The following is a 15,957-nucleotide window of genomic DNA, read 5'->3' as shown; positions in this document are numbered from 1 at the left end:
GACTGCATCAAGCATACTGCTTCAGAGTAAATAAACTACAGTGTGTCCTATGGTCAGTGTGTGTTCATCATGAATCAGCAGTATGGGCTCAGTCCTGGAGTATATAGTCTAACAACTCCACACTGTGTTTTAATCCCAGGTCAGACTCAACCGTCTCTGCCAGTGAGTTCATGGTGCCTCCATCAGACGTCAGAAGACTGGGGGACTCTTTTTCTGAACAGTAAGATCATTGCTGTAGTATTCAAATCACGGAAATGAAAGTTGAGGATAGGCCTGGTCATTTCAGCTCTAGTCTTAAATCAATGTCTGTGTATTCACATAACGACACTGAATAGACCAAGTCTAAGGTTCTAATGATGCAATCTCCAGAACTCCTGCAGCTTTCCAGCGTCAGCAGGTTAAATGTGGTGAAACTGAGAGAGAATGACTACAGAGGAAAAATGATTCTTAAAGTCACTTCAGTATTAATCACACAGGGAAGGAGCATGAGGGGAGAACAGGGCTGGTTTATTGTGTGAGAGTGTGTGGGATCTACCTACATTTCAATGTAGTCCATCAAATAGTGTGTTTGTGTATGTATGTGTGTTTGTTAATTATATCTGTCATTTTGTGTGTGTTTTTTTAAAACACAGTTGCCAACTTGGTCAAATAAATGTACAAATGCGTCAAATCCACAAGTCTCATCTGCAGAAGACGTCTCAGCATCTGATTGAGGGCGTACCAAATAAGGGAGACGCCAGACTCCTCCATGAGATCTACACAGAGCTCTACATCACACAGGGGGGAAGAGGAATGGTCAATGATGAACATGAGGTCAGACAGATAGAGAGAGCATACCTCAGTGACAGTGACAGTTACATCACAGAGTGGGGAGGAGGAGAGGTCAATGATGAACATGAGTTCAGACAGATAGAGAGAGCATACCTCAGTGACAGTGACAGTGACAGTTACATCACAGAGTGGGGAGGAGGAGAGGTCAATGATGAACATGAGTTCAGACAGATAGAGAGAGCATACCTCAGTGACAGTGACAGTGACAGTTACATCACAGAGTGGGGAGGAGGAGAGGTCAATGATGAACATGAGTTCAGACAGATAGAGAGAGCATCCTGGAGAGAAGCAGCACAAGGCAGCAGGACAGAAGACATCAGTGACGTTGACCATGACTGTGACTGTGACCAGGACGGTGACAGTGAAAGATACATCACAGAGGTGGGAAGAGGCAGACCAATCAAATGCAGTGACATCTTTAAACCCTTATCTGGACAAGACAAACCCATCAGAGTGCTGACAAAGGGAGTGGCTGGCATTGGAAAAACAGTCTCTGTGCAGAAGTTCATTCTGGACTGGGCTGAAGGAAAAGCCAATCAGGATGTCCACTTCATATTTCCTCTTCTTTTCCGAGAGCTGAACCTGATGAGGGAAAAGAAGCTCAGTCTGGTGGATCTTATTCAGCACTTTATCCCCGGCATGAAAGATCCAACAGTCTTCAGCAGTTCACAGAACAGAGTCATGTTTATCTTGGATGGTCTGGATGAGTGTCGACTTCCTCTAGATTTCTACTCCAACCCGGGGTGTTGTGATGTGACTGAGCCAGCCCCAGTGGACGTGCTGCTTACAAACCTCATCAAGGGGAATCTGCTTCCCTCTGCTCTCCTCTGGATCACCACCCGACCAGCAGCAGCCAATCTGATCCCTCCTGAGTGTGTGAACCTGCTGACAGAAATAAGGGGATTCAATGACCCACAGAAAGAGGAGTACTTCAAGAAGAGAATCCCTGATGAGAACCTGTTCATCAGAATCATTACACACCTGAAGTCATCCAGGAGCCTCTACATCATGTGCCACATTCCAATCTTCTGCTGGATTTCAGCCTATGTTGTAGAGAGAACTTCACATGAATCAGAGAAAGTAGAAATGCCAAGGACTTTGACTCAGATGTACACACACTTCCTGATCATTCAGACAAGCACCAAAAAAGAAAAGTACACAGAGAGAAAAGAAACGGATGAAGAGATGATTTTCAAACTGGGGAAACTGGCTTTCCAACAGCTGGAGAAGGGCCATCTGATCTTCTATGAGGAAGACCTGAGAGAGTGTGGCATTGATGTCACAGAAGCATCAGTGTACTCAGGAGTGTGTACTCAGATCTTCAGAGAGGAGGCTGGGCGGTACCAGGGGAAGGTGTTCAGCTTTGTGCATCTGAGCATTCAGGAGTTTCTTGCAGCTTTATATGTGTTCCTCTGCTTCAGCAACAGAGAGATAAACATGGCTGACCAACAGCAAACCTCTCAGCTCTCTGGTCTGTTCAGAGCTGCAACACTGCATGACCTACACAAGACTGCAGTGGACCTGGCCTTAGAGAGTGAGAACGGACATCTGGACCTTTTCCTCCGCTTCCTTCTGGGCCTCTCACTAGAGACCAATCAGGATCTCTTAAGACACCTGCTGCCACAGTCAAGAAGCCAATCACAGAGCTCAGAGCAACCAGTCCAGTATGTTAAACACCAGATCAGAGACCAGGAGACGTCAGACAGAAGGATCAACCTGTTCTACTGTCTGAATGAGCTGAATCAGCATGCTGTAGTGGAGGTCATTGACAGGAGCTCAGGAACTCTGTCTGTAGAAATGCTCTTACCAGGAGAGTGGAAGACTAAGAGGTTTCATTATTTTGAGATTTCAGAAGATTTCGATCTGCAGAAGTACATAAAGACACCAGAAGAAGATCAGACTGAACTCCTCAGTCCAGATGATGTTCTTCAGAAGCTGGTGCCAGGGGTCACATCAGCTTTGTAAGTAAACTTGTAATCTGTGACTGTGTGTGTCTGAGTGTGTCTGAGTGTGTCTGTGTGTGTGTGTTTGTGTGTATGGGGGGGGGGGTGCATGAATGATGATGATGCATGAAGTAGAATGATTGTGAGTGAATGTGTATACAATATGGTGTGTGTTGCACCCTCTGATGTTTGTTTTTGTGTCTGTGTGTGTCACTCTATAATGGGTCAGCATGTTTGATATCCTGTGGCAAATGAGGTAAGGTGTGTGTATGTCTGTGTAAGGGTGTGTGTGTGTGTGTGTTTGAGAGAGACGTATGGTCTGTGTGAGCCTGTTTAGTAGTAGTAGTAGTTGGCGGTGGAAGCTCATGAAAACGGAGGAATTATTTCAAATAAAAGTGAACTGAGTCTTAACTGTTTTGGCGAGAGAAGGTGGAACGTGGACTCTCGCATTAACCTAAAGATATCATTAAAATGTTGAATGTGGATGAATAGGTCAGCTTGAAAGTTGTTCAACATGGACACCCTCTTTCCACTTGAGGAGCTCTTTTTTTAAGCTCAAGTTTAACTGTTATTGAACTTTGCCAGGCTTGTTTGCAAGATCATATGATTGAAATATTTTTTCCTGTTTAACAATGTAGCCTAAAATAATGTAGCATAGTATGTTCTCATGCTGAGGTTCACTAGACTGTCACCTGTTCAGTCAGGACAGCTCATGTTAGATTGCAGGCATGGTGAATAGCACCAATGAGCATGTGAGTAAAGTTTAAATATCCTTCAAATTCTTCTCACCACACTAATGTCATGTTTGTCCACCATATATCAAATGTGTTGAGCAAACACAGACTGAAAGCATTAACCTTGCTATTGTTTAGATCTGTAAAGTGATTAAACTCTAGTCCCGAATGCATAGAGTGGGTAGACACAGGCGCTAGCATCCATAGTTTTTAGCCTCCCTGCTAGCACGCTTACCCCTATTGACTGTGCAATATAATGTATCTGACATGGGGGTGTGCAGTATCTATCGTCTACAGCAGGGGTTTTGAACTGGTTTTGTCCCAGGGACCACCATTCTGACTAGAAAGTAATTTGCGGCCCACTGATGTGCCTACATGAACGTATGTGTTTGTAACCGCCGCCGCCACTCCCCCTCCCCCTGCACAGATATTCTGCCTATAACACTTAAATATGTGAAATGATTACACATTGTACATTGGTATATTGCTAGCCGCTGCCACGCGCCCTGCCCCTGCACAGATATTCTGCCTAAAACACTTACGTAAATATGTGCAGTTATACTATATATACTATACTAACCGCGGTCACCATGCCCCCACCCACCTTGCAAATATGCAGCGCAATCTGGAAACGTGTAGAAATATCAAAGTGAATTTATATAAAAATAAAAAAATTCAATGGTGAACTGATCAACATGTCGCGGACCACCAGCGGGCCATGGACCCCCTGTTGAAAACCCCTGGTCTATAGTATTATCTGAATCATTGTTTTTAAGGATATGCGATACACTCGATACGTCTTTGATACACTTATGCCAGACACCATTCAATAGTACTTTGTGAATGGTATTTCATCCACTGCATTCATGTAGGCTGCTTCCATTTTATTTCATCATTTTTGCTGCAACTTTATCACTGGCACTGCGTTCACTATGGGGGTGGCACAAGGGGCCACCAGAGCAATGACACAATCCCTGGGGTTCTTATGCTTCTTCACGGTTTCTTTTTTTTAATGACTCAAACCCGTGAAATCTGTTCTAACAGCAATGTCTTGTCTTGTGTCACAGCCCTGTCGAGGGTCAGGACATGAACAAAAGGGTTGAGATGGTAATGCTGACAAAAACACGGCAGGACAGAAATCAGTCAATTTGAAAGTATTTATTGTATACATAAGATACAAAAAAGGCTCAGGGATGTAACACACACAGGGACGTAACACTCACACACAGGGATGTAAACCACACAGGGACATAATACACACTGGGACACACACACACACACACACACACAGCGACATCTTGTTATGACGTTACCAGGCGGAACTCTTGTAGCCAAGCTCTTTTAAAGTACCTTGTAGGAATGGAAGCCACAGGGACGGGACAGAGGAAGACTATCTGCGCTTGGTTATCGTCATCTGTAAAGGACACTGATTGAATCGGCCTGGGATGACTGAAATGCCACTTGAGAACCTCCACTGGTGGAGTTGGTCTTGGTCTTAGTCTGATATAGAGGTGTAGTGGCTGATTTTTGAAGAAGTGAAAACTTCTTTTCAGATCTGGATTAAACTCTTTGTTCTTGGTGTTCAGGAAAAATCCTTGAAAAACAAAAAAGGGTTATTTTCCAGTACAATACCAACAGAAATGGTTCAACCAGCATGCGGATAGTTCCCCTGATACACCTCTTAATACATTTCAGACATCAGTATGTTTGCCATACTTGATACACATTTAAACATAGAGTGCACGTTACCTAATTAATTTCAATAGTGTAAATAATTTTAAGAAGTTTAGTCAGTTTGTCAGACTATCATGGTGGTTATACTTATTGTTGGTTTTCAGCATACAGATTATTGAGTTTTCCACCAGAGTTCCTGTGTATCTACTGCAATGTTACTGTAGCTACTGCTGTTTTTTTTTGTTTTTTTTTGCCATCACTACATAACCAGGATGCTATGTAGTTTTGTGATTCCCGCCGTTGATGAAGAATTCTGTACATTTAGACCAATCAGATTAATTTGTTTGTATTTTAATTTCTAACGGATAAATGATGATTAGTTAATCTCTACCCGCGAAATCGCGGAGCGAGTTGCCAGTTGAAGTCTGCACTCTGAGGAGAGAGGTAACAAGTTTGTCTGTTGCTCCAGTGAGGCGACTGCTTTCAGTGGAGACCAGCTGTGCTTTGGTGTACATAGACCCACAGGTAGCCAAACCTCAACTGAAGAACTATTGATTTATGTTAAACTACAAATCGTTTTTTATTAGTTGATTGTGAAGTGATAATTGCGTTCACCTAGCGAGTCACAAAGTGAAGCTGACTAGCCGGAGCTAATGGCTCTCGTTAGATTAGCTCTGCTCAGCCTGCAAGAGGAATCAGTCGGTTAATCTCCCGTGAATTTGTGGAAAACGACCCGTTTGTAGCTGGTCCCACCGGAGGACCTCTATCTTCTAACGGAGCCAGCTCATCTCACCGTCGTTAGCTGAATAGCAGGTTGTGGCTGACATTCCGTTCTCCACTGAACTGGCGGCAGCGAGCGCGGAGGTAACGTGAGCTGCAAGAGAATGTTCCCACCCTGGCTCGTGAGTAACTTTAACGTCCAATGACACCTGTACATACACTGGGAATCATTCTGATGGATATTGTTATGAACTGTATGCATATTTTAAGACTTGTTTGATCTATTTTGTTTCTTTACTGATAATTATTAACTAAGGTTATGATTCGTCAATACATTTACTATTGCTCTATTTAATTATATTCTGGGTGTATTGGCCACAATATTATTTAAGAGTGCTAGTTCAATTATAGCCAGTGAGTATTTTTTATTTAAACTGACACCCTCGGTATGAGCTCCGGTGATTAGCCTGACGGTGGACGTGCATTGCAGCCGTCACTGCTTGCCTTCAGTTCGAGGAGCTGATGACGTCAGTGCACCAACTGGTTTGAGTTTCATAGAATATCAACATTGGGTTGCTGACGTGATTGGTGAACCTGTTAACATGGGACTGGGAATCATTTCCATCTATTTAGGTTCTTTACTTTGTTATTTACATTTTGATGGATGTTATGAGATTTATACATATTTTAAATCTGGTTTGATCTATATTTTGGTTCTTTACTCTGTTATTTATTAACTCAGGTTATGATTTGTGAAATATATTTTATATTGCTCGATGTAGTTAGGCTATATCATGGGTGTGTATTTCCACAGTGGAAGCAGCGTGCTACTCAGCTCATTGCATTTATTTCTTGGTTATTGCTAATTTAGTTGCATATAATACTTAAAGGCACCCAGTGCAACTTTCGAGGCTTAAAAATAAACATTCAATTTCTAGTCTTTTTTACACGTAGTAAGTTTCAATAACTCCATACCATTACATATCGATATTCAAGGAGCAAAGATGAGACGTCGTCGTGTGGTGAGAACTGATAGAAAATCGAAAACAACAACAATCGCCGCCATTTTCTTTATTTTTTGTAACCTACAATAAATACAGCAGGATTCCAGTCAATGGGAAAATGGCCGCTCCCCACCGGCGATTGTTGTTGTTTACGATTTTCTATCAGTTCTCACCACACAACGACGTCTCATCTTTGCTCCCTAAATGACGATATGTAATGGTATGGAGTTATTGAAACTTACTACGTGTAAAAAAGACTAGAAATTGAATGTTTATTTTTCATTGAATGTTTACATAAAGTTGCACTGGGTGCCTTTAAGTTATAATGATAATAATACAAGCATAGTCACACATAATGGTAAACAGGAATTTCAGCCAGCTCACCATCTAATGCTGAGAACCTAGGATCCTGTTTGTTTAACATTGTAGTGTAACCAAGTACCTGTGATCATTAAAGGAAGCCTCAGACATAGGTAGTGCTTACTTTATGACCCTGGGGCAGAGCCCACCAGTGAAATGGGGGCTGCACGCTGTTAGCTACATTTAACTTCTTAACTCAAACTCCATTGAACTTAACATCACAAATAGGCTAAGCATTATATTGGCTGAAATTCAATTGAATATTTACTTTAATGGTGCAGTTTGAGAGAAACCAATGGCACATCTCGGGGGTATTTGAAATTGACAATTCATGTCTTAGATTGTCAGCAGATACATGTTTCAGGGTCTCGTCTGACATACCTGAAAATCACAATAGGCAACGGTTAGGCTACAATGAAAAACGGTTTATTCCAGCTCGGTGGGTTTTAGCTTGCAACAGAATAACTATGACCAGAGAAATCCTTGCTTAAAATGGCCACGAAGCTTGATTTAAAGTCTCTGTATTGTAATAGTCGATATCTGCAGACATTCCCTTCTCCACTAACCAGTCCTTGAAATCTCCAGTAGCGCAAGCAGTGCTCCGTTTGGTGTTTATTTCATGTCTGTTCTCCTCTATTTTGTTGACGTCTTCCTCACTCAAGTCTATGTCTCTTTCTCTTTTCTTCTGTTCTAGTTTCCCATTTTCATTGATTTTCTGAAAACTGGGCCTGCTATCAGCCTTCAAATGTAATGTACTCTCCTTGAACATTGAAATTGATGGAATTCACGCAATGGGGCAGGTAGACGCAGGCGCGGGGGATGAGAGTTCAGTCCACAAACAAATGTGCTGGAAATCTGATAATAACCAGACTAATATGAGATCAGTCTTTTAATGAGTTATTATTTATGAGTTTACTAGTCTTCTGCAGAAGGATCAGAAACACGCATAGTGAACAGCAGTCACAGACAGTTTCTTTGCTTGTGGGTAATGATGGCCACTAGTGTGTGTGTGTGTGTGTGTGATGAATCTCTCTTTCTCTCTGAGTGTGTGTGTGTGTGTGTTGTCTGTGTGTGTGTGTGTGTGTGTTCTCTCTCTCTCTCTCTGTTGACTCTCTCTCTCTCTCTCTATCTGTGTGTGTGTTTGTTGAATCTGTGTGTGTGTGTGTGTGTGATGAATCTCTCTCTTTCTGTGTGTGTGTGTGTGTGTGTGATGAATGAATCTCTCTCTTTCTCTCTGAGTGTGTTTGTGTGTGTGTGTGTTGTCTGTGTGTGTGTGTGTGTGTGTGTTCTCTCTCTCTCTCTCTGTTGACTCTCTCTCTCTCTCTCTCTCTCTCTGTGTTTGTTGAATCTGTGTGTGTGTGATGAATCTCTCTCTTTCTGTGTGTGTGGGGGTGTGTGTGTGTGTGATGAATGAATCTCTCTCTTTCTCTCTGAGTGTGTGTGTGTGTGTGTGTGTGTGTGTGTGTGTTGTCTCTGTGTGTGTGTGTGTGTGTGTTCTCTCTCTCTCTCTGTTGACTCTCTCTCTCTCTCAATTTCAATTTCAATTCAGCTTTATTGGCATGACAAAAAAACATTCTTGTAATACATATAATAATATAATAGAACAAGTAGAAAAGGTGTTCCCTCACAGGTGTGTGTCTGTGTTGGTGTGATTTCACTGTGTTATGTAAGTATGGTGTGTGAGTGTAATAATCAGATGTGTCATTATGTTTCTCCCAGGCTGAGTAGGTGTTCTCTCTCTCTCTCTCTGTGTGTGTTTGTTGAATCTGTGTGTGTGTGTGTGTGTGTGTGTGTGTGATGAATCTCTCTCTTTCTGTGTGTGTGTGTGTGTGATGAATGAATCTCTCTCTTTCTCTCTGAGTGTGTGTGTGTGTTTTCTATCTCTGTGTTGAATCTCTCTCTCTCTCTCTCTCTCTCTCTCTCTCTCTCTCTCTCTCTCTGTGTGTATGGTGCTGCGTGAGGTAAGTCTGTGTGTGTAGGTAGAGGTGTGTGTCTGTGTTGGTGTGATGGTTTGATATCACTGTGTTATGTAAGTATGGTGTGTGAGTGTAATAATCAGATGTGTCATTATGTTTCTCCCAGGCTGAGGGTTTGTTCCCTCACAGAGAAGAGCTGTGCTGCTTTATCATCAGCTGCCAGATCCCCCTCCTGGTGTTTGAAGCAGCTGGACCTATCTGGCAATGATAAGATTAATGATGCAGGAGTTCAACATCTCTCAGACCTCCTCAAGATGCCCCACTGCAAGCTAGAGATACTAAAGTAAGTGTTAACACACCAGAACAGAGCTGTGTGTGACTCTCTCTCTCTCTGTTTGTGTGTGCGTGTTTGTTATCTCTCTTTCTCTCTCTCTCTCTCTCTCTCTCTCTCTCTCTCTCTTTGTGTGTGTGTGTTTCTTGAATCTGTGTGTGTGTGTGTGTGTGTGTTTGTTGGATCTGTGTGTGTGTGTGTGTTTGTTGGATGTGTGTGTGTGTGTGTGTGTGATAAATCTCTCTCTTTCTCTGTGTGTGTGTGTGTGTGATAAATCTCTCTCTTTCTCTGTGTGTGTGTGTGTGTGTGTGGTCTCCCTCTGTGTGTCTTGCAACTGATGTGTGTGAGTGTGCTCACAGGTACCTATGTGTAGGGGACATTAAATGTGTGTGTGTGTAGAGATGTATTTTTTAACACACTACAACCAAGATGTTTGTGAGTTCGAGTTTTCTCCCTCTGTGTGTGTGTGTGTGTGTGTTGTCTGTGTGTGTGTGTGTTCTCTCTCTTTCTCTCTCTGTTGACTCTCTCTCTCTCTCTCTGTTGAATCTGTGTGTGTGTGTGTGATGAATCTCTTTCTGTGTGTGTGTGTGATGAATGAATCTCTCTCTTTCTCTCTGAGTGTGTGTGTGTGTGTGTGTGTTCTCTCTTTCTCTCTCTCTGTTGACTCTCTCTCTCTCTCTGTCTCTGTGTGTTTGTTGAATCTGTGTGTGTGTGTGTGTGATGAATCTCTCTCTTTCTGTGTGTGTGTGTGTGATGAATGAATCTCTCTCTTTCTCTCTGAGTGTGTGTGTGTGTGTGTGTGTGTGTGTGTGATGAATCTCTCTCTTTCTGTGTGTGTGTGTGATGAATGAATCTCTCTCTTTCTCTCTGAGTGTGTGTGTGTTGTCTGTGTGTGTGTGTGTGTGTGTTCTCTCTCTCTCTCTCTCTGTGTGTGTGTGTGTGTGATGAATCTCTCTTTCTCTCTGAGTGTGTGTGTGTGTGTGTTGTCTGTGTGTGTGTGTGTTCTCTCTCTCTCTCTCTGTTGACTCTCTCTCTCTCTCTCTCTATCTGTGTGTGTGTTTGTTGAATCTGTGTTTGTGTGTGTGTGATGAATCTCTCTCTTTCTGTGTGTGTGTGTGTGTGTGTGTGATGAATGAATCTCTCTCTTTCTCTCTGAGTGTGTGTGTGTGTGGTCTGTTTGTTTGTGTGTGTGTTCTCTCTCTCTCTCTCTGTTGACTCTCTCTCTCTCTCTCTCTCTCTCTCTCTGTGTGTTTGTTGAATCTGTGTGTGTGTGTATGTGTGATGAATCTCTCTCTTTCTGTGTGTGTGTGTGTGATGAATGAATCTCTCTCTTTCTCTCTGAGTGTGTGTGTGATGAATCTCTCTCTTTCTGTGTGTGTGTGTGTGTGTGTGATGAATGAATCTCTCTCTTTCTCTGTGTGTGTGTGTGTGTGTTGTGTGTGTGTGTGTGTGTTCTCTCTCTCTCTCTCTCTCTGTTGACTCTCTCTCTCTCTCTCTCTCTGTGTGTTTGTTGAATCTGTGTGTGTATGTGTGATGAATCTCTCTTTTTCTGTGTGTGTGTGTGTGTGTGTGTTGTCTCCCTCTGTGTTCTTGCAACTGATGTGTGTTAATTTGCTCACAGGTACCTATGTGTAGAGGACATTAAATGTGTGTGTGTGTAGAGACGTATTTTTTTAACATACTACAACAGAGATGTTCGTGTGAGTTTGTGTTCTCTCCCTCTGTGTGTGTGGGTGTGGGTGTGTGTGTGTGTGTTCTCTCTCTCCCTCCCTCTCTCTCTCTCTCTCTCTCTCTCTCTCTCTGTGTATGGTGCTGAGTGAGGTAAGTCTGTGTGTGTAGGTAGAGGTGTGTGTCTGTGTTGGTGTGATTTGACTGTGTTATGTAAGTATGGTGTGTGAGTGTAATAATCAGATGTGTCATCATGTTTCTCCCAGGCTGGAGGATTGTTGTGTGTGTGTGTGTTTGTTGACTCTCTGTGTGTGTGTGTGTGTGTGTGTGTGTGTGTGTGTGTGTGCGCGTGTGTGTGTTTGTTGAATCTGTCTCTCTCTCTCTGTGTGTTTGTTGAATCTCTCTCTTTCTCTCCCTGTGTGTTGTCTCTCTGTGTGTGTGTGTGTGTGTGTGTGTGTGGTCTCCCTCTGTGTGTCTTGCAACTGATGTGTGTGAGTGTGCTCACAGGTACCTATGTGTAGGGGACATTAAATGTGTGTGTTTGTGTGTGTGTAGAGACGTATTTTTTAACACACTACAACAGAGCTGTTTGTGTGTGTTCAAGTTCTCTCCCTCTGTGTGTAAGTGTGTGTGTGTCTTGTCTCGCTGTGTGTGTGTGTGTTTAATCTCTCCCCCTCTCTCTCTCTCTCTCTCTCTCTCTCTCTCTCTCTCTCTCTCTCTCTCTCTCTCTCTCTCTCTCTCTCTGTGTATGGTGCTGAGTGAGGTAAGTCTGTGTGTGTAGGTAGAGGTGTGTGTCTGTGTTGGTGTGATTTCACTGTGTTATGTAAGTATGGTGTGTGAGTGTAATAATCAGATGTGTCATTATGTTTCTCCCAGGCTGATAGAGTGTTCCCTCACAGAGAAGAGCTGTGCTGCTTTATCATCAGCTGCCAGATCCCCCTCCTGGTGTTTGAAGCAGCTGGACCTATCTTTGAATAGAAAGATTAATGATGCAGGAGTTCAACATCTCTCAGACCTCCTCAAGATTCCCCACTGCAAGCTAGAGATACTAGAGTAAGTGTTAACACACTACAACAGAGCTGTGTGTGACTCTCTCTCTCTCTGTTTGTGTGTGCGTGTTTGTTATCTCTCTTTCTCTCTCTCTCTCTCTCTCTTTGTGTGTGTGTGTTTCTTGAATCTGTGTGTGTGTGTGTGTGTGTGTGTTTGTTGGATCTGTGTGTGTGTGTGTGTTTGTTGGATGTGTGTGTGTGTGTGTGTGTGATAAATCTCTCTCTTTCTCTGTGTGTGTGTGTGTGTGTGTGTGTGATAAATCTTTCTCTGTGTGTGTGTGTGTGTGTGTGGTCTCCCTCTGTGTGTCTTGCAACTGATGTGTGTGAGTGTGCTCACAGGTACCTATGTGTAGGGGACATTAAATGTGTGTGTGTGTAGAGACGTATTTTTTAACACACTACAACCAAGATGTTTGTGAGTTCGAGTTTTCTCCCTCTGTGTGTGTGTGTGTGTGTGTTGTCTGTGTGTGTGTGTGTGTGTTCTCTCTCTCTCTCTCTCTCTGTTGACTCTCTCTCTCTCTCTCTCTCTCTCTGTTGAATCTGTGTGTGTGTGTGTGATGAATCTCTTTCTGTGTGTGTGTGTGATGAATGAATCTCTCTCTTTCTCTCTGAGTGTGTGTGTGTGTGTGTGTGTGTTGTCTGTGTGTGTGTGTGTGTGTGTGTTCTCTCTTTCTCTCTCTCTGTTGACTCTCTGTCTCTGTGTGTTTGTTGAATCTGTGTGTGTGTGTGTGTGATGAATCTCTCTCTTTCTGTGTGTGTGTGTGTGTGTGATGAATGAATCTCTCTCTTTCTCTCTGAGTGTGTGTGTGTGTGTGTGTGTGTGTGATGAATCTCTCTCTTTCTGTGTGTGTGTGTGATGAATGAATCTCTCTCTTTCTCTCTGAGTGTGTGTGTGTTGTCTGTGTGTGTGTGTGTGTGTGTGTTCTCTCTCTCTCTCTGTTGACTCTCTCTCTCTCTCTGTGTGTGTGTGTGTGTGATGAATCTCTCTTTCTCTCTGAGTGTGTGTGTGTGTTCTCTCTCTCTGTTGACTCTCTCTCTCTCTCTCTCTCTCTCTCTCTGTGTGTTTGTTGAATCTGTGTGTGTGTGTATGTGTGATGAATCTCTCTCTTTCTGTGTGTGTGGGGGTGTGTGTGTGTGTGTGATGAATGAATCTCTCTCTTTCTCTCTGAGTGTGTGTGTGATGAATCTCTCTCTTTCTGTGTGTGTGTGTGTGTGATGAATGAATCTCTCTCTTTCTCTGTGTGTGTGTGTGTGTGTTGTGTGTGTGTGTGTGTGTGTGTGTGTGTGTTCTCTCTCTCTCTCTCTGTTGACTCTCTCTCTCTCTCTCTCTCTCTGTGTTTGTTGAATCTGTGTGTGTATGTGTGATGAATCTCTCTTTTTCTGTGTGTGTGTGTGTGTATGTGTGTGTGTGTGTGTGTGTGTGTGTGTTGTCTCCCTCTGTGTTCTTGCAACTGATGTGTGTTAATTTGCTCACAGGTACCTATGTGTAGAGGACATTAAATGTGTGTGTGTGTGGGTGTGTGTGTGTTCTCTCTCCCTCTCTCTCTGTGTTGAATCTCTCTCTCTCTCTCTCTCTCTCTCTCTCTGTGTATGGTGCTGAGTGAGGTAAGTCTGTGTGTGTAGGTAGAGGTGTGTGTCTGTGTTGGTGTGATTTCACTGTGTTATGTAAGTATGGTGTGTGAGTGTAATAATCAGATGTGTCATTATGTTTCTCCCAGGCTGGTGGAGTGTTCCCTCACAGAGAAGAGCTGTGCTGCTTTATCATCAGCTGCCAGATCAACCTCCTGTTGTTTGAAGCAGCTGGACCTATCTAGGAATGAGATTAATGATGCAGGAGTTCAACATCTCTCAGACCTCCTCAAGATTCCCCGCTGCAAGCTAGAGATACTAAAGTAAGTGTTAACACACTAAAACAGAGCTGCGTGTGACTTTCTCTCTCTCTCTCGCTCTCTCTATCTGTGTGTGTTGTCTCTCTCTCTGTATGTGTGTTGTGTGTGTGTGTGTGTGTTTGTTCTCTCTCTCTCTCTCTCTCTCTCTCGGTATGTGTTGTCTCTCTCTTCTCTGTTTGTGTGTGTGTGTGTGTGTCTCTCTCTCTCTCTTTCTCTCTGTGTGATTGAGGTAAGTCTGTGTCTCCCTGTGATGAATGAAGGTTGATGAGGCTCAACACATTAATAATCGTTTGTCTTCTAGGGTCAAAGGTCGAACCTTCATAAGGGAGAGTCCAGCAGCAGCAGCCTCCGTTAGTACCTGTGTGGTGGGGTAAAACAGCCCCAGCAAGGCCAAGTGAAAGTGACATGTTGGCTTCTAGAACCTTCCAGGTGAAGAAGGGGGAACCGTACACCCACAATATAAGAGCCATCTGTCTACATGCTGATGGACACTGATCTTTACTGCTGGAATAGTCATTCATGAACGTCCAAACATGGATGATGGAGGGAGGGAGGGAACCAGAGAAGGACGACACAGAAGGAGCAAGAAGACGACCCCACACGCCAGCATGATCCCTTCGGGGGTCAGCAGCAGAGACTTTGCTCATGCGCTCTAAATTGTTCACTGGACTTTTTAGCAGGTTCATTTAGGAGACTTGGAGGTCTAAAAATGATGCACTGAATGATTGTTTCAGACACTTCATGAACTGGCTCCCCTCTGTTTGTGTAAATAAAGGGTTCACCTCTTAACTAACTTCAGACTCCTGACTCTTTGGATAGAGATTTTCCACCACACCAGTCAAAGGCCCAGCAGGTTATCTGGCATTTAAATGATTCTGTAGAAGGCCAACAAGATATCTCTGTTTTGCTTTATGTAATAATTATATTATGATGTGTGTATAAAACAATAATTACTTGGCCAGTTTGTATGAACCATCTTTACGTCTATTTATTTTCTTTATTTTTAGTTCTGTGCAAGTTCAACTTCATAATTATTTTATCTAAAATGTTGGTAGTTTTGTCTGTTTTTTTTCTTCAATCATTTTTCTTGGTGTACAGTAAAGGCAAACTAAATGCCGCCTATTTGTCCTATAAATGTCATCAGAGTGCGCCCATCAGTCACTATTGTTTGACTGAAAGCTCTGGTATTAGGAGCTATTTTCTTCCATTACTGCTCCCATTGTAATCATATCTGAGGATTTGCATATTTCCTGCCAGGTACACTGGTACAACATGTCCTTAGTGGAGGCACCGCGCTGTTTAGTTTAATTCATGTCCATTGTACTTATTAGTTTGTTATTACGTATGTAGCAATGTAAAACATGAAGCTTAGAGTCTTTAATGAACTTCTCCAAATCCCTGCTGTATGTAAATACTTTTTGAGTGTCTAGTAGGGGCTTACTGGCTAATAACATTGTTGTAGGATGCCAGCATTGTTTTACCCTGGCCTTGTGGTGTGTGATCACCCTATCATTTCTGTGTTACAGGTGTGTTTGCCTGAGTGTGTTATGAATACTTATCTGTCATGTACTTTATTCATAAGTCTATGTTTTCATTTGTATTCCTTCCGTTTATTGTACCTCACTATAGGATCTAAGTGCCTTGCTACTAGTGTTGTAGCCTGTGTGTTTCAGTAGGCTGTAATGTACTGAACAGTGGGTAGCCTATAGTAGCCTGTGTCTTTCAGTAGGCTGTAATGTACTGAACAGTGGGTAGCCTATAGTAGCCTGTGTGTTTCAGTAGGCTGTAATGTACTGAACAGTGGGTAGCCTATAGTAGCCTGTGTGTTTCAGTAGGCT

General features: G+C 43.0%; 1 protein-coding gene across 1 annotated transcript in view; it reads left to right on the top strand.

Moving 5' to 3' along the window:
* The window catches only part of LOC308379982 (protein NLRC3-like), a gene marked incomplete at both ends in the record, with an annotated part of 18,552 nt that extends 2,893 nt beyond the window's left edge, over window positions 1-15,659 (top strand). Inside the window, 8 exons of the mRNA XM_080860873.1 lie at window positions 140-220; window positions 633-841; window positions 1,211-2,792; window positions 9,349-9,525; window positions 12,058-12,234; window positions 13,949-14,122; window positions 14,421-14,473; window positions 15,646-15,659. Coding sequence (XP_080716999.1) covers window positions 140-220; window positions 633-841; window positions 1,211-2,792; window positions 9,349-9,525; window positions 12,058-12,234; window positions 13,949-14,122; window positions 14,421-14,473; window positions 15,646-15,659 — 2,467 coding nt within the window. The remainder of the gene's footprint in view (window positions 1-139; window positions 221-632; window positions 842-1,210; window positions 2,793-9,348; window positions 9,526-12,057; window positions 12,235-13,948; window positions 14,123-14,420; window positions 14,474-15,645) is intronic.
* Window positions 15,660-15,957: the final 298 nt, after the last annotated feature.

The sequence above is a fragment of the Sprattus sprattus genome, assembly GCF_963457725.1.
Source record: "Sprattus sprattus genome assembly, contig: SUPER_1_unloc_1, whole genome shotgun sequence".
NCBI lineage: Eukaryota > Metazoa > Chordata > Actinopteri > Clupeiformes > Clupeidae > Sprattus > Sprattus sprattus.
The sequence above is the reverse complement of the archived record's forward strand: the minus strand, read 5'-3'. Positions and strand labels throughout refer to the sequence as shown.